The sequence below is a fragment of the Haliaeetus leucocephalus genome, unplaced genomic scaffold, assembly GCF_000737465.1.
Source record: "Haliaeetus leucocephalus isolate CR32 unplaced genomic scaffold, Haliaeetus_leucocephalus-4.0 Scaffold556, whole genome shotgun sequence".
Taxonomy (NCBI): Eukaryota; Metazoa; Chordata; class Aves; order Accipitriformes; family Accipitridae; genus Haliaeetus; species Haliaeetus leucocephalus.
In genome coordinates, this window is record NW_010972992.1 from 3,870,230 (window position 1) to 3,887,760 (window position 17,531).

The window sequence follows — 17,531 nt, forward strand, 5'->3', positions numbered from 1 at the left end:
GGCTGTCACAGGGACTGCTCTGTGGGCAGTCCCAGGGCCCCACGCGTGGGTGCTTGTGGAGGAGGAGGGCTGTGGGTCTCGCCCGTTTTAAGCCCTCGAGGGACGTCCCTCGGTGCCCCCCACCTCGGGGCCCCCCCCGTCTTCTCACCCAGGGGCCTCTTCCGCCACGCCGCCAGGGGGCGCCAGAGGGCAGCCCTGGTGCCCTCTCCCCGTGCGCATGCGTCCCCGCCGGTTCCCCCCCCCCACCCCGCCGTCGCCGGCCGCGTTCTCGCGAGAGCGTCAGAGCGTCGTGCGGCTGCGGGGCAACATGGCGGCAGCTGTCGGTGGGGGGAGCGGCAGCGCGGTGGCGGAGAGCCCCGCGGGGCAGGAGGGACCCCGCGGGGCGGCGGGGCGACCGGCGGAGACGGAGGGGGGTAGCGCGGCGGCGGCGCTGCCTGGCTTCGACGACGCCGATGCCTTCGTCAAGGTGCGCGGGGGCGGGGGCGGGAGCGGGGCGGGTGCCGTGCACTACCGCTCCCGGCGTGCCGTGCGCGGCTCGGGGCATGCCGGGAGCTGTAGTTCTTTTGTTCGGGGGCTGCCTGAGGACCCCCGCTTAAGTAGGTGCCACCCGTGAGGAGCCCCACCCCCACCGCCCGTGGGCGCTCCCCGCCGTGGGCGGCAGGGAGGGTGCGGGCCGCTCCCAGGGGTGCCGGGGACCAGAGCGGCCTGTTGGGGCCTGTCACCGCCCTGGGCTCGGGCCTCTGGTCCTCGGCACGGCTCCGTAAGCGCACCGGCCCGGGGTGGGCTGTGCCGCCTTCCCGACGCGAATCCTTGAAATGTAGAGGAATCGGGACCCTGGGGAGGGACGTTGCTGGACGTGTGGCGATGGGCATTGTCCCTTGGATTACAGATCTTAACCTCGGCTGTCTGGTGTTTCGTCTGTGCACGCTCCTGCTTCCAAGAGGGGGAATGCCTCCCGGTTCTCAAGCAGGAAGCATTGCAGTTTTGTGGGGTTTTTTTTGTCAAAATAATAAAGTCATTATCTGTGTTCCTGATGATTTAATGAGCTTTCTTTCAGACCTTAAACACTAGACTGAGTTTTAAGTCTTTTTCTTGTTACCAGTCTTTCATCATTTCAAAGGTCTCTAAATGGGCAACGTGAACTAAATGACTGTAAACTTACTCGTGTTGAAAAGTCCTACAATACTATATATTAGAACCACACGGTTCAAACAAGTTAGGCAAAATGCATTTCTACCAAATAATATCCTGGGTAAATGGTGGAACAAAATACTGAAGAAATGCTAATAGCATGGTATTCTTGCACAGTATGCTCTTGGCACAGTGGTAGCTGCGACAAAGGCATCTAATGGGCTTCCTCAGCCTGGCGATGAGTACGACTTCTACCGAAGCTTCCCTGGCTTCCGGGCGTACTGTGAAACACAGGGTGACCGTCTCCTTCACTGGTAAGAAGGCTTTTGTGTCTTTGGGCCATTGCTAGTCACTTCCAATCCAAAACAGAAGGTAGCAGCCTTCTTTGGAGACTCCAAACTTGCCATAGATAAGAAAATGGTTTATTTCACAAACTTAGCTTTAGCTAGTTTTCTCACACTTGACAGTTTAAGTAACAAGTTTAAAGAGGCCTTTCATAATGATTTGGATGAAGAGCTGTGCAGAGAGCACAGGCTAATATAAAACGCATTAGGCTATGTATTTTAAAAGTCACATGGTTCATAAATTAATTCTAATGCTTAATGCTGTATAGGTGTTTCTTTACTATTTACTGCTCATGCGATGTTATCTATAGGTACAGCATTTGATTTCTTTTTAAGCTTTGAAGATGTAGAAAGTTGAAGAGAACTGCTTTCAAATTGCTAATAGCTGTACTGTTCTCTTGCAAGCATGAGCAAGGTGATGCAGTATCATGGCTGCCGTAGCCACATGAAAGATCGCAGCAAAGTGACAGAGCTGGAAGATAAATTTGATATGCTGGTTGACTCCAATGACATCATTCTTGAAAGAGTGGTAAGCCAATTATTTCTGGATGTTCTTATAAACTGTTCAATTGTCACAAGTTCTTTTTTCAGTGCATGAATTTCAGTGGTAGCACTTTCACAGTTACTTTTAGTGTTTCCTTAATCTGGTGGTTTTCCTTTTTATTTTAAAAAGATTTCCATGTGCTAGGCCAGTGGTTATAGCAGCTAAGGCAGATGGGTTATGGCCTAAAGAGAAGGAAGGTGTAATATATGACTTGTGAGGAAACTAAATACAGTTTGGCACAAGAACCTCACAGCTTGAGAACAGATCTGTAAGTTCATAGAGCTGCTTCTCTGAGGAAACTCTTCCTACCCTTGATGTTCAACATGCTCCTCCCACATTTGTCTGTCCTATGTTGCACAGAATTTGGGGGAAGGGGCTGTGGAGGTATCTACCTGTGTGAGTTACTTTATTCAGTCTTGACTAGAGTGGATGAGTGTGGTAATTTAACAGGTGTTTGGTTTTCACCTTGCTTTTCTGGAATTCAGGGTATTTTATTGGATGAAGCAGCAGGAGTGAACAAAAACCAGCAGCCAGTCCTCCCTGCTGGGTTACAGCCGCCACAGACAATCATTTCCAGCTGGAACCGCAAGGTGAGGCCTCTGTGCTGAGTTTGCTCTGTTATCTTAGCTTTTTTCCCCAGCATTGGCACTACTGATTTTCCAGTGCAGTTGAGTAGTTAAATGTTCTGTCACAGTTTTTTTACACATCCTAATTCACTCCCTCTTTTTTCCTTTTCCTCTTTATCCAAACTTGATTCTGGATTCTGTGTGCTTTCAGGGGCCATTTCAGTTTCATGTACACAACAGGCTTTCTTTTTTACCTGTGGCATACCTTTTTTTAAATAGGCAGGAGAATACCACAAAAGAACTCAATCTGAAACCTTCCGACTACTTCATGCCAAGAATATCTCTCGACCACAGCTTAAGTTTCGGGAAAAGATTGACAATTCCAACACTCCCTTCGTACCTAAACTTTTTATCAAGCCAAATGCTTTGAAACCTTTGCCTGAAGGTAAGGGGTTTATTTTTTGTTGGGTAACCTATTGAGAGTATTTGACACAAATCTGTCCTCACAGTCTAGGGGAGAATTCATTGATTGTAAAAACAAGTAACAGTAGATATTGACTATTTAGGTGTAGTAAGCTCTGTTGTTTGCATATGCGTAATGTAAAGGTAGGTCAGCATACAGCATCTTCTTGTTTGTATACAGTAAATAATCCATTCCAAACATATTCTGTGGCTTCTCTTTACCACCATTGAACATACATGATGAGAGTCACTCTGGCAACAGAAGTGGTCTTGACTAGTCTAGCTGGCTTTACTGATACTTCTTTCTAATTAGGGAGGAGCACCAGGTGTATGGTTAGACCTACCTTTGGTTTGGGTGCTTTATCAAAGCCGCCAGCATAACATCCTGTCTCAGCAACATGTCATTCTGCTGCTGGTGATTGATCCTTAGTCTGCACTGATGTGGTTGTACTTTTAGTAACTGGGAATGATTGAAAGATTTTTCTGAAGATTTTTCAATTTCTTTCCAAGTTCTTGAGCAGAACCACCTCGGTCTTGCTTAACAGCAGCCTGGTAAAACCTAGCAACTGAATTGTCCCTAGAGGTGCAGACAGAAGCCTTGCTGACAGCAAAAGCTGCAGGTCTAAATTGTTAAGATGTTTGAAACTTTATTATTTTAATAGACCTTGTGGTGGGTGGAGGGGAGAGTTTAGTAGGCTGAGAACATGTTACGTGTGGGACCCAGTCCAGTTGTTCCATATTGGTTGTTCAGCCCTCACAAAAAGTGGACGGGAACGAAAGGAGCGCCCTGAAGACTTGGATGTGCCAGCTGCTTTGGCAGACTTCATACACCAGCAGAGGACGCAGCAAACTGAGCAAGACATGTAAGAAATTAAACTGACATCAAGGTGCTTGGAGTACCATTGGTGAACATGCACTTGTGTGGTCCATTGTGCTGATGCTATTCATGTGTAACAGCTCTGCATGTGTTTGCGTCTGCACACTATGTTGTGTGTGATTTGCTTTAAACATTTGCAGTTATTTTAAAGCTATGCTTAATAAGAGACAAAATTTCTACTCAATAGGGAAGCTGCCATAGCTCTCAAAGTCTCTGTGCTCTGGCTCCATGAAGATGACTGAAATTTATTCTGTGCCTCTCTTCCTAATTTCCACAGGTTTGCTCACCCTTACCAGTATGAACTGGAGCATTTTTCTCCACCAGATGGAGTTCTCAAGAAACCAGAACCCCAGGTTGGTGCCCACGTTAATTTAAACTTACTGCAGATGCGGTATATTTGACAAATTTCAGAATTGAGGGTGGAGGTCAGGGGCGGGAATTGACAGAGAACATACCATGCCTAATAATTTGCTCTGTCAGATGTACAGGCCCATCAAGGAAACACCCTGTCATTTTATCACCACACTGGATGAGCTGGTAGAACTAAATGAAAAGCTTATGAACTGTAAAGAATTTGCCCTGGACTTAGAGGTAATCAAATTGCCTTTTCTGTTTAAAAGTTACATGTGTATTTTTAGTACCTAGGAGACCATTATATTCTTCTAGTCTGTTTTGTAGTCTCTCTTTCTCCTGCTTTTTGTGCTGTCTGACATGAAAAGACAGTTCATGACCCTGACCTGTCAGATATTGTCTAGAAGATTGAATTAAACTGGGTCAGTATTATAAGTTTTCCAATGGTAGTACTGGCTGCACACTTCATACTGAATTTGATCTTTCAATTCATCCCATGTTTTTTTAAGTCATGTTCATAACTGCAAAGAGAAAGCTTGCTCATCCAATTATCTTTTTCTTTAAGAAGTCCTCTGTTACTTTTTCTTCCTTCATTTGGCGTGCTGTTTGTTTTATAGTATTACTTATGTAATGGATCATAGCTTACATCTCTCTTCCATGTTTTTCAGCACCATTCCTACAGGAGCTTCCTGGGCTTGACATGTCTGATGCAGATTTCCACCCGAACAGAAGACTTCATTATTGATACACTGGAATTGCGCAGTGAGATGAACATTCTCAATGAGACCTTCACAGACCCTGCAATTGTGAAGGTCATCTGCCAAATTCACTAATTCACGACAAAATTCCTGCCCCCGCCCTTAGTTTAAGCTTTATTATAGTTAAAAACACACTGTGTACTCTGTCTTGGTCACTTGGCTCTGCTTTCATTGTAATTTGTTCATGTGCCTGTTTCCTTTATGTAAGTGGGGAGTTAACTTGCCAATTGTACGCATTTAGTAGTTCTGCACTTAACAGTGAAGGACAGAGAGAAGAGAAATCCGGTCCTAGACACATGAATATGAAACCACAGCACTGGCAGCCTGGAGTAGAAATGTTCTTCATATCATTCTCAATTTGTTTTGCTTTTCAAGGTCCTTCACGGTGGTGATTCAGATGTGGAATGGCTGCAAAAAGACTTTGGTCTGTACTTGGTGAACATGTTTGATACTCACCAAGCTGCTCGTCTCCTCAATCTTGGCAGGCATTCTTTGGACCACTTGCTAAAGCTGTATTGCAATGTAGATGCTGACAAGCAGTACCAGCTGGCTGACTGGAGGATACGGTAAAAACTGACCCCTTAAACGGGCTGCAGCTGCAAGGTAGCACTTATCCTTGTTTGTATTGTTAGAGCAGGAGCATGTTTCTAGTTGCAAGCCCCATAGTCATAGGTTAGTCTCAAAGTGAACAAGCACAGCATTTACCTGGCTGTGCTTTAAGTTCTTTTACGAGTGTTGCATTTTCCAGTGTTTCTTTAGAAAATGAGTTCTTTTGGGTAAATCAGGGAAGATTAAGTAATGAAAAGCTCCTGGAAGCTCACTTCTTAGGAGCAGCGCTTAACCACTGTGGTATTATGGAGAAAGTCAGTATTTGCTCCTCTAGAGCCCCCACAAAAACATTCAGTCACCTGCACTAGGTAGAGCAGTATGCTGCTGGAGCAGTGAGCTTTGCTCTGCAGATGGACCCTGCACACCACAAAGTTCCCAGGCCTACTTTGTGTAGACTCTGCAGAGGGAGAAGTGTTATGACATAGACTATATAGCAAGCAGTTCTGCCATCTGACTTAGCTACATGGCAGTCCTGCTCTCCGGCATGTGGACAAGATGCCATCTGAATTGGAGAGCGCACAGCATGTTACTGGTGTTGCCCAGCAAATCCTTCAGTAAGGAAACAGAAGAATTTCCATATTAGTTCTTGGCATGTTTTACGTGCGGTTTGCCCTAATATGCCTTTCAAGAAGAAAGTGACAGTGTGGCAGGGCAACTGAAATATATTGGTGTAATTTTGGCTCTTTTCCAGCCCTTTGCCAGAAGAAATGGTTCAGTATGCCCGTGATGACACTCACTACTTGCTCTACATCTATGATAAAGTGAGGGAGGCACTGTGGGAGAGGGGGAACGAGCAGCCCACTCAGCTGCAGGTTGTGTGGCAACGCAGCAAGGACATCTGCCTGAAGGTAAAGCTTCACCTGGTTGAATTACCTGGATCAGAGTATGGGCTTAGTAGGACAGAAAGTCCTTTGCCTGTTCTCCGTCTGTTGCATAGACACAGGTTTTTTTCCTCTTTGTGTGTCTGAAAACAGCTGTATAAACTCTGACTCATTTGTGTGCAGTCACTTGTTTCGCTAGCTAAAATCTTTGGATTCAGATGCCTTCTTGCTGTTTTTTGAATGCTAGCACTCTTTGGCCTCCCAATGCTTTCAGGTGTGTCTTTTCCAAGAGAGATGTTACATTTCCAGTTCTACTGGATGTTCCTAGAAGTTCAAAGCCTAGCTGGAGCTGCATTCTGAGATAATTATATTACGCCTGTGGAAAATACTGTCTATGAAAGTAGGCCTTGTCTAATGTAGTAAAGCTTGAAGATACTGTATGTCTAAAGCTGCTCCTGGAGTTGGTGAGGGTGGTTTTCCCCTAAAAGTGGATGAGATGTATGTTTTTCAGGGATAGGCTCCTACCAATAGTTTAGGGTAAAAACTCCAAGACACATTGTACCCGAGTTTATTCAGTTCCCTTAAGTCCTTGTGAGATTCTGTGTGTCTCAGTGAAGCAAGGCAAACTAGAGAGCACAAATCTGATACCGATCATGAGTTTCTTTTTTTCCTGCCCAGAAATACATCAAGCCCCTCTTTTCAGATGAATCCTACCTTGAGCTCTACAGGAGGCAGAAAAAACATCTCAACACACAGCAGCTAGCAGCATTTAGGTTGCTGTTTGCATGGAGAGACAAGATGGCACGTCAAGAGGATGAGAGTACAGGGTAGGAAGTCTTTTGTTACAGACACTGGCTTAATACTTCAGAGAGTCTCTTGGATTGTGCCCCTCCCACTCCCAAGGTGGAACCACTTTGTACCTGTAGAAATTAGTGTACTACCTCAGGCTGCTTTTTACACCTAAGTCCTGTTATGTTATTAGTAAATTCTTACAAGTATCTAGATCAGCACTACTTAATTTCTTTTTAACTGATTTCATGTTTTCAGACCTTGTAATTGGGGCAGACTTCTGCACTTCTAAGGTATTTTTAAGAGTTTTTAGCATTCTGTTACATTCACGCCACCTCTTTGTGTTGTAGATACGTGCTACCGAATCATATGCTATTGAAGATAGCAGAGGAGCTGCCCAAGTAAGTTTTGTTCACCCTTGAGGAGTCTCATTTGATTTTAATATCCAGCAAGTCGTTTCCTAGTGTGTAATTACTTCTGCAGTTGGTCCCTTCTTTCCAGCTGTCAATACTGCTTTTCTCTATAGTTGTTCAGTTTGGAAGAGAAGTAAATAGCAATACTTCTTCAGAAGGGTCCAAACTTCTTCTGGGATACATCTCTCTCTGATTTTGTTCCACTAATAAAACACATTCCTTTGCATTGCTATATGTCACACGCCCCCACCCCGAGATTCCTACAGTATTACGGAGCAAGAGAGAGATGAGTTCCCCCATAGCATTTATTTGGGGGGAGGGGTTCAGTTCCTAAAGGGCTGGGGGGAGACAAGTGGCAGATCTTTTAGAACACCCAATTTATACAACATTTTCCTCAAACACTTGGCACTCATCATCTAACATCCATACTTGAGAATAATAAAAATGCATCTTTAAATGCAAGTCCACTGCTGGGCTAAGCTTCCATAGATGAATACTGAACAAGGAACGAAATGAAGATGGGGACAGACAGACCAACCACAGAAAAGATAAGTGAGAGGAGAGCTGAGTTAATGGTTTCTCCTTATCTGCACAAACCTGGTACAGAAGGATTTTTCATCACAGAGAATAAACTCTGACAGATTAATCTGACTTGTCTTATTCTGTCACAGTCAGGACCATGGTTATATCTCGTTGCATGTCCTTTGAATGCAAATGCCTAACATATCGGCCATAAATACAGCACACTGCATTTTTCTCATCTCTCTTTAGAGAACCCCAGGGCATCATTGCTTGCTGTAATCCAGTCCCACCACTAGTTCGCCAGCAGATTAATGAATTGCATCTTCTCATTCAGCAGGCCCGGGAGATGCCTCTTCTCAAGGTAGGAGTAGCTTGTACCACACAAGAGACTCATCACTTGCTTTCCATAAGCCAGGGACTGGAGCTAAATGGTGACCCGTGATGATGTGTATGCTGAAGTTTGCTTTTTGAACACTGAATATAGTATTCTGTACTAGAGCAGAAAGATATATTGCAACTTCTTGCCTGTCTGTTGTCCGCTTTGTACTGGTTTACACACAGTGTAGTTTCCTGGAGAACTAGAGCAGTAAAAGAACAGGCACTACTTGAACAGGGTGCAGTTGTCCGTCTTATATCGCCCATCATGTTTGCCTGCATGAGGAAGGAAGAACTGGACCTTGTGGAATTTGTTGGCCATGTAAATGGATTCATAAATCTTCTACAGCTATGGAGAAGCAAAAAAAAAAAAAACAACCCGAGGTGTAAGAGGTTCATTAGTTAAAATATATCATCAGCATGTTGATATTAATACAGTCTTCCTCCTCCAGTGAAACAAAACCATGTGAGCATGATGTCCTTTCTGTATGAGGTGTTTAAATGTATCCATATGCCAACAGTGCAGAAGAAGAATTAATGTAATTTTATTAACCTGCTAGCTTGTAATGAATGTGTTGAAAACATTGATAAAGAGGCCAGCCTAGAAGAAATAGGGCAGGTGCATTTAAGTGACTTGCCTTTCTCTCCCATTCTAGTCGGAGGTCGCTTTGGCAGTCAAGAGGAGAGTGCCTCAATCCAACCCTGAGGTACCCTTTACATAATATTTGTTACCTAATGTCTTAAGCTTTAAACTCAGAAACAAATGTAGCAAAGTTCTAGCTTCTCATCCATTTTACAGGTCTCTCTGCTTTAGCTTAACGTTACTTTTCTGTGCTAGACCCATAACGTTACCAGCTGTAAATTGGTATTTTACAAACCACCATAATAGCAGCACTTAAGGCTTCATCAGCAAACACTCCAGCTGCTGGACAGTTTCATGTGTGTTAGTCTATATTGACTGATATGTAAGAAGAGAAGTTTCAGATGCATTTGCTCTGATGCATTTACTCTCCTTGTGCATAGGAAGTAAAGCATCTCCATTAGCCAGTGGGTGTTTGCGCAGATAGCCTTTTGATGCCAGATGCAATGTGCTCTGGCAGGTGAGCTATATTAAGAATATTCAGTCTCTGAATTTCACCCTTTTATTTGAATTTTCATTAATGTGTCTCTACAATGTGTGAAAACATATACAGATTCAGAGAGTAGTGTATTAATGGTGTTTATAATTTGAATCTCTCTGCAGAGGCTGGAGAATACCTTCTTTGGACCCCATGATAGTTCCCGGATTCCTATGGCTGATTTTCAGAACAGCTCTGCCTTGGGTAATTTGGACTTAACCTAAAAACTGTGCTACTAATGACATGATGCGGCTTTGACATGGGGAAAATAGCAGCCCTGAAGAAGCTTTCAGTGAAATCTCATTACACAAAAGAGCAGTAAAATACACAAGTATCTAATCAAAATTTTGTCGTCTTCTCATGTAGAGCCTGCACCAATTTTGGAACATGGTTGTCTCTTTTCAGACAGTGAGAGGACAATGAACATTCAGAGTGTTCAGCCAAAGTCAACATGTCTTGTTGCTACTGCCACTGTCAGCATATTCAGTGTAAGCAACATGTTTGTGATACTGTCATTATTTAAGTATTAGTAAACATACTTGATAATTTGATAAAATGGTGTGAAAAGTGTTGCAAGAAATAGTAAGGTGGGACATGCATGGAAATAACACTGGCTTCCTGTCAACCATATGGCCTACATACGCTATGACAACTAGATTAGGAGGCCAGCAAGTTAATTGCATCTCTCTGGAGGGTTATTGCCATTAGTGGAGTTTCAGATAGAGTGAGAAATAACATGCATGAAATGGCAGTAACCAAAACCAAAAATTACTAATGTTTTTTTCCTTTTTTTTTTTTTTTTTTTTTTTAAGGAATGTGATGAAGATGAAGGAAATGAGAAGACTTTAACCACTGCACAGCAGAAAGCTCAGCGTATAATGGAGTCCTTTGAAAATCCATTTAGAATGGTAAAAGCTCCCAATACATATTTGTAGTGGGACTCATGATCTACCTAGTGCAGAGGATGCTCTCAGCTGTTTTTCCAGGCATATGCAAAAGAGCTTGGTATAGCATCAGCTGCTGCTCTCTTACGGGAATCGAGAGATTGTCCTTGCAAAGCGCACACGTGTGGACTTGTTTTCAAAACACATTGAAATACTTCTTAGATATCTGTCTTTCTACATAGTAAACAGACTTCACTGTTCTTTTAATCAGGTTTGAGGTTTTTTAAATTTGCATCACATTTTCATCTCTACTTTATGGCTAGAGTTAGTGAGCTGATTTTACTCTTCTAATAAATCAGAAGAACAATAGAATAATTTGTTACAGATTTGGAGTGGCAAATTACTAGGAAATAATATCAAAACAACTTTTTCTGGTGAGTGGTTGGGGGTTGGTTTTTCAGGGGGTTTTTTGGTTGGTTTTTCTTTCACGTTTCTCTTGGCCATAGTTGTGGTAATTTTTCTTTTTCCAGAAGGTGTTCTATTTGTAGAATGCTTCTTAAATATGAACTTTGTGATTTGGAACATTTTAAGCAGCATTTTAGCAATGCGCTAAATGTCGTTTGCTGTGTTTAAAGCAAAATGTTTTTTTCCTCTCCACAGTACCTACCTTCAGAACAGAATCCAGCTTACATCTCACAATCTGCAAAGTTTGACCCGTCATCAAAAATTTATGAAGTAAGACTCATGCTAAAATTTCCTGCCAAGTAGTACAAAAAAACCAAATAAGTAGATTATTTTCCCTTGGGAACCTTAGCACTATAGAATTTTTTTTTCTCTCCTTGGATTCTCCTTAGAAAAAGAATATAAGTTTTGAGAAACTTGACATGTTTCTGAATCTGGAGTTCATTGTTTCTGTAGCATTCATATCCTTCGAAGAACCAGGGATTGGAGACATTCCACTGTATATTCCCTGACTGTCAAAGCTACAAACTACTACTGAAGTCTGTATCTGCCTTTGTTCTCATGGCTTGTTTGTAGCTCAGAACCTTTAAAGCACATGGTTTTACTTTACCTGGTGCAGCAGATCTTAATCTCTTTTACAATCCAATTTGATCTTTTGTACTCTTAATGAAGACCAGCGTGTGGTAGCAAGTTTATAAACTCCCTTTTGCCATAAAACTTCAAAGAAGGTGATCCCAGGTAATTTTTTTTCATTGCAGATCAGCAATCGATGGAAGTTGATGAGTCAGACACAAGTACAGAAGGAGTCCAAGGATGAAACGAAAAAGAAAGCAGCCCAGCAGTCAGGTACAGCCATTCTTCCCTTCCTCAGTGTGTTGGCTAGCATGCTTTTCCCAATGCACATAGGTTGTTTCTCAGTTACAAGAAAACCTTAGATGATGGATTCCCTGATAGATGAGATTGTTTGATTAAGATTGTACTCTGTTTAATTTGAGACTTGCTACAAGCTGGTTTGCCTGCTTTTTCAGAGCTCCTGGGTAACTTACCCCTGCTTTTTACAGTAATGCTTGTTTGTTTCCATAGCTGCTCGTGACCAGGCGCAGAAGGTGTATAAAGAGGCAACAGAAAATATTGTGTCTGTTCGTCAGCAAGCTATGGTATGTCATTGAATTCCCTACTTCCAGCCTTTGCCCCTCTTGACCTTTATAACATAGGTCAGAATGAAACCCTGAGCCCTATAACTCTGAAATACCTGAATGATAGTCTTTTGATAGAGGTCTTTCTGTGGTTCTGCCCTGTGTGTAGCAACAGGCGCCTAGCAACTGTGCTGTGCAAATCTTCGCATCCCTCCCTATCTTCAGTAGGGAATGTTTTCCGCTGCTGCACCTCTCTGCTCCTCACTTGCCTAGGTTCCCCAAAATCTGCCTGTGGGGCCACAGCAGATCTCAGCCTGTAGTGTCCTGTGAAATGAAAAGTTGGCTTTTTATCTGAAAAGTCCCTGCTGTGAGGAAAAAAAAAAGGGAGTTTAGGCCCAAGGAAGAACACAGTGCTTTTTCTCCACACTATTATTGCCACAGGCAATAGCTGTCACTGGAGCCTGGGTCCACTGGGCAGTTCATTTGCATGCTGGTGTTCATGTCTACACAGAGATGTTTCACTCTCCTCTCCTGAACTTGTCCTTGTTTCTATTCTGTGGGTTGCTTTCACAGCAGGAACAAGCTAATAAGAAGAGGGAGAGAGTCATGAGTGAAACAGGAACAGAGTTGCCAAAACAAGAGAAGAAACGGCCAAAAGCCTCCCAGCAACCAGAGGAGCTGGAAGCACCGAAGCAGTTTACCCCCTTTGATTACAGCAAGTCCAACTTCAAAGTATTTGCGGGTAAGATCAGGATCTCTTGCTACGGTGCTGCAGGCTGTGGAAAGTGTTGCCAGCTGAGCCCTGAGAAGGCTGTGTGTGAATGTAGATGCCAAGGCAGTACAAACTGTTACAATGCACTTACCTTACAGTGGGGAAGTACTAAAAGAAATTAACTTGGGGAATGTACAGTTTAGCATCCCTTTTCCGAAACAAAATCCTGAAACCATTGGCCATGGGGATTGTGGATTTGGATTTTGCTTCTTTTCTCCGTAGAGAAAGTCATCTGTTTAATTGGACCCGAGGAACTAGGAGGCAAAGTAGATTTTACTCCTTTGTAACAACTATCTATTCAAAAGTATCTCCTGCCCTTAAGAGACTGTTCTGGTTTTTAGCATGTGGGAGACTGCAGTGAAACCTCCTTATCATCAGAGGAACACTGTGGAATGTACTGTTCTTCATGGAAAATTTTAGTGACAGCTTCTCTCCTCTCTCCCTTAGGAAGCAGCAAATCGAAGCAGTCGCCACAATTTGATCCTGCCAAGCAAGCTTACACAGGCAAGGTACAGGCATGTCATGAAGGAAGGAACAGAAACATTGGTGATAGCATGTACCCAGCTGGGGAGTCGCTGGGGAAGGCAGATGACTTTTTTCAGGATCTGCAGAATGTTCCCTAACAGCAGTCGGTACTGAGGTGCAGTTTCCAATCACAAGCTCATACTTGGTACTATAGCCTCTTTCCATTCAGGAAGAGCTTCCTTGGGGCACCTCGGCCTCTCTTGTTTCCCACCTCTTTATACATTGTTCACAGCTACGCCTCCATACATCACAGGCGCAACACTTAGACCACAGCACACCACCACAAATTCCCAATACCAGAAACAAGGCACTCTCAAAAATCTCAAAGTCAGTCTAGTTATTCCAGGCCATGTCAGGTCTGCTTGTTGCCCACATTCTCCACCAAGTACAATCATTAGGAAAACAGTCTCAGCTCAGAGCATTTTTACTTAATTTATTGCTAACCGAGATTGAGAGATTGAAGAAAAGAAAGAAAACATAAACAATCAGTCACATACTTAGGGAAACCTGTGACCAGCACAGGGCAGTTCCTGTGTCGTCGCCCCCCACCTCAGGTCACCCCTGCAAATCTGGGTTACCTAAAACCCACCACGTGTACCCTGCATAGTGCTCATGGAGCGTTTGGATGCTGATGTGTGACGTCAGTGGGCATTCAGGCATGAAGTAATAGGTTGCCCATCCATGAACTCATGGGGCGCTTGAGTGTTAATTTTAGGTTCTGAAGCTCATTTCTCTTGTTTCCTGTGCATGCTGCTTTCCTGCGTATTTAACTGGAGGGCAAATGGTACCAGGGATCATCTTAGATATTCATTAAAAATCATATTTTAGAAGCTAACAAGTTTATGCCTGATAGTGTAGGAAACAGTTTCCTGTGCAATCCCTTTGCTATGTCAGTTGAAACTTGTTTCAGGAGGAAAAAAAAGAAACCGGTCAGTGAATTTGGGACAACCTGTACAGATCTTTCTGTCTAGATGGGTAAGATTTGTCATCAGTGGGGTATTGTGCCTCACATGTCAAGGTTAGACCAGCTCAGATGGATTCAGCGCAAGTGCATGTAAAGAAGTCGAAAACATAAAGCTCACGGTGTAAATGAGCAGTGTTCCTTTAAGTTGGAGGGACCTGACAGCACACGAATCTCATGGAATATACTGTTTGGCAGGTACCTCACTGTGGTGATGGTGGTGTGGTTTTTTTTTTTTCCCCTGCAGAAATTTGCTGGAGCTAACAAACTTCAACAATCTGGAAACCGAAGCATGTCCTACCTGTCGGGGAAAGCTGATAGGTGTGTTGTCAGCCTGCTCTCTCATCGCAGTGGTGGAGTGTTTTCACGCCTGTGCCCTGGAGCTATGGGCAAAGCATAGCTATTGTCCTCTATAGCTGTGGGAGCTTAAGCACATGTTTAATGGGAAGAGGTTGCGTCACAGCTTGACGTCAGTTTAAAGGGGGGGGAAAAAAAACCTTAGTCAGTATTAATGCAATCAAAGACAATTCTGGGTGGAAGGCTTGAAATGCTGAGGTAAAAGTTTGTGTTAATAGATGTGGGAGTCACTTTCTTTGGCCACAAAGATAGGTGGAGGTGGGGAGAACATTTGCCTAGCTTGGGAGGAAGATAAATAACAGTACTGGCAAATATGAACATTCTTGTTCTGAATAGATACTTAACATATAGCTTACGAGGCTTGATCCTTGTGTATTATTTAGTCATAAAAGAGCAACACTATGTGAGGGCAGCACTGGAGGTCGAAAGGTTCTGTTTGCATCATGACCCTTTCTCAATAGAATCATTGTAACCTATTGTAGGTTTTCAATCTTGAGTTAATTTAGAGCAAGAGTTAAAGTCTTTCTGTAACTGTCTTTTGCAGGGGTTCCAGGCACCACTGGCCAAAGAGATAGTCCTTGTTACAGGACCTGTGGGAGTTGCTGCTGAACAAAACAATAGTCAGAAGTATTGTCGCCATGGGAAGGCAAATACCGGTCATTGGCCATTTTTTGTACAGAAATGTTTTTAAAACCATTAAAATCCTTTTTTTCCAAAAGGAAAAACATCTTAATTTATGTCACTTTTATTATATTCGCATTGGGTTTTTTCTAATTATACTCACAATGTTGCTTTGTTTGTAATTTTGACAATTTGTCCTGTGTCCTCAAACACAGTTAGGCTAAACTTCTCACTTCTTGGAGTTGCTTGAAGTCCAGAACCAGCATGTCAGTGAAGTACAAGAGGAATCTCTTGGCATGTCTAAAGCCAGCACAAAAATAATAGGTTCAGTAGATGTGACTGAAACCCCAGCAGTCCAGAGGAGGAAATAAGGCTGGACTGTGTTTTCTGTTAGATCTTGCTTACAAATTGAACTGCAGAGCTCATCTCTTACAAGACAAGGTAATGTGAAAAATTATGTCTTTACCTGGCAGCGCTTGTGTATCTTTAAGCAAAGATTTTATTTTAGGGGGAAAAAAAAGAGGGTACTTTTTGGATCAGAGACCAGTGGTTTCACCGTAAGTTACAGAGTGAAAGCAATAGCATTAGGTAGAAGGTAAAAACACAGTGCAGCATTGGGTTGGGGAAAGCCAGTGAGGTTCTGTGCTGCAACTGAATCTCAGTACAGCTATACTAACATGTCAAAGTTTTAAATACCTGCAGTGAGTTATCCTGAAGTCTCTGTAGAAAGGGTATCAGCCCATAATGTGATGGATGGATGGCAGAGCTTATTCTAAATGCTGACAGCTGAAGGCTGGTAATGCTGCTGTGAAAGAGGTAAGCAACATTACAGTTTAATAGTTGGGAGTACTGAAGGGTAGGGCTGAGGTGACTTTGCTTAAAGCCACATTAAATCAGTGGCAGAGCTGCTTCCTGGATTACTGGTCACTGTGCTGACCAGTAGATCTTGCTCCCTTTCCCAGAGGCCTTGTCTTTACTCTGTGATTTCCTTTTCTGACTAAGGATTTTCCATTCCACGCTCACCTGTTTTGGCAGTGACAGAATTTACTTCTCTGACTGTTAGGCTAGGTGCAAGGACTGAGTGGGTAGTGGTAAAAACTTCCCTCTCCGTTCCTAACCTGAGGGCTTTATTATACAAAGACTGTGAGGAGGTTTGGGATTTTGTTTGTTTGTTTGTTTTCAATCTTTTCCCATATTTCTGGCACGTAGGGAGTGGAAGGAACAGAGGAGGGTTTTTCCTCCTTAGGTATCATAGTGTGAACAGTGCCAACTGAGCGGCATTGTAATGGTGGAACAGAGTCCCTTTCTGCTCATAAAATCTGCTTGCATGGCTGATTATTGGAGAATGTTTTTGAAAAGAGGCAGTTAAGTAGCAATTGTCTCTAAGTGCATTTGCAGGGGCTGCCAATTCCCCTTCTTGTCAGCTTTGCCACTTGTGGTATTTCTGTAAGGAGTAGGTCTCACCAAAAGCCCCACTGGCTGCAGAGATATTAAAATTTCCGTAGTTTCTTTAAATCCTCTATGTGAAATTCCATGCAAGGTGACATTTCAAGGATGATCTGAATTTTAAACTTTTTCTGTTTGCCCGTTACGAGTTGCGGTTTAACTGCCCTAGGTTTTAAAAATGTCTTCAGTGGAAGTGACTAGCAAACCCATGCTTGGTTTATTCACCTGGATACACCTATAAATCAGACGAAGTTGTAGCACTAGAATCCCATAATCTAAGACTATTTTGCAACCGTGGAGCAGTTTGTTCGAGATCTTCGCATAACCCGGCTGGAGAGCTGCTCTTGGTGAGTTCCTCCCAGGGTCTGCCCCCCGCACCACGCACCGCGTTTTGTAACGCTTCCCGGTGCACGCCGGGGCACACGAACGCTAGAAGGGAATCTGCTTTTACAACGTCTAACCCTTAAAACCTCCAAATTATACTTTTTTTTTTTTTTTGCCCCCCTCCCCGAGCGTTGTTAGTCACTCGCGCTTCTGCGGCCAGCGGAGCTTTGCCTTTGTAGCGCGGAGGGGCCGCGGGGAAGCCGGCCGCCCCCTGCCCGGGCCGGGCGCGTAGTCACGGCAGCCCTCGCGTGGGGAGGGGGCGGGGGGACGGACGGACGGACGGACGCGCCCTTCCACCGCCGG

General features: G+C 43.7%; 1 protein-coding gene across 1 annotated transcript; it reads left to right on the forward strand.

Annotated features, from left to right (window-relative positions):
- Window positions 1-307: 307 nt before the first annotated feature.
- EXOSC10 (exosome component 10) lies at window positions 308-15,510 on the forward strand. The gene is made up of 25 exons (XM_010577324.1): window positions 308-466; window positions 1,309-1,445; window positions 1,881-2,004; window positions 2,505-2,609; window positions 2,865-3,030; window positions 3,799-3,910; window positions 4,202-4,277; window positions 4,405-4,515; window positions 4,944-5,087; window positions 5,409-5,599; window positions 6,334-6,490; window positions 7,142-7,290; window positions 7,603-7,653; window positions 8,437-8,548; window positions 9,219-9,269; window positions 9,806-9,884; window positions 10,047-10,168; window positions 10,493-10,588; window positions 11,225-11,299; window positions 11,785-11,872; window positions 12,110-12,183; window positions 12,736-12,904; window positions 13,382-13,443; window positions 14,668-14,741; window positions 15,322-15,510. The coding sequence occupies exons 1-25, from the start codon at window positions 308-310 to the stop codon at window positions 15,350-15,352; spliced, it is 2,715 nt and encodes a 904-aa protein (XP_010575626.1). The 3' UTR covers window positions 15,353-15,510.
- The last annotated feature ends 2,021 nt before the right edge of the window (window positions 15,511-17,531 follow it).

Bases quoted from the DNA above. Each gene is read 5' to 3' on its own strand.
- EXOSC10 (XM_010577324.1), top strand. From the start codon at position 308: ATGGCGGCAGCTGTCGGTGGGGGGAGCGGCAGCGCGGTGGCGGAGAGC. The intron at 5,088-5,408 runs GTCATCTGCCAA...TTGCTTTTCAAG, and splicing joins CAGACCCTGCAATTGTGAAG to GTCCTTCACGGTGGTGATTC. The intron at 9,270-9,805 runs GTACCCTTTACA...ATCTCTCTGCAG, and splicing joins TGCCTCAATCCAACCCTGAG to AGGCTGGAGAATACCTTCTT.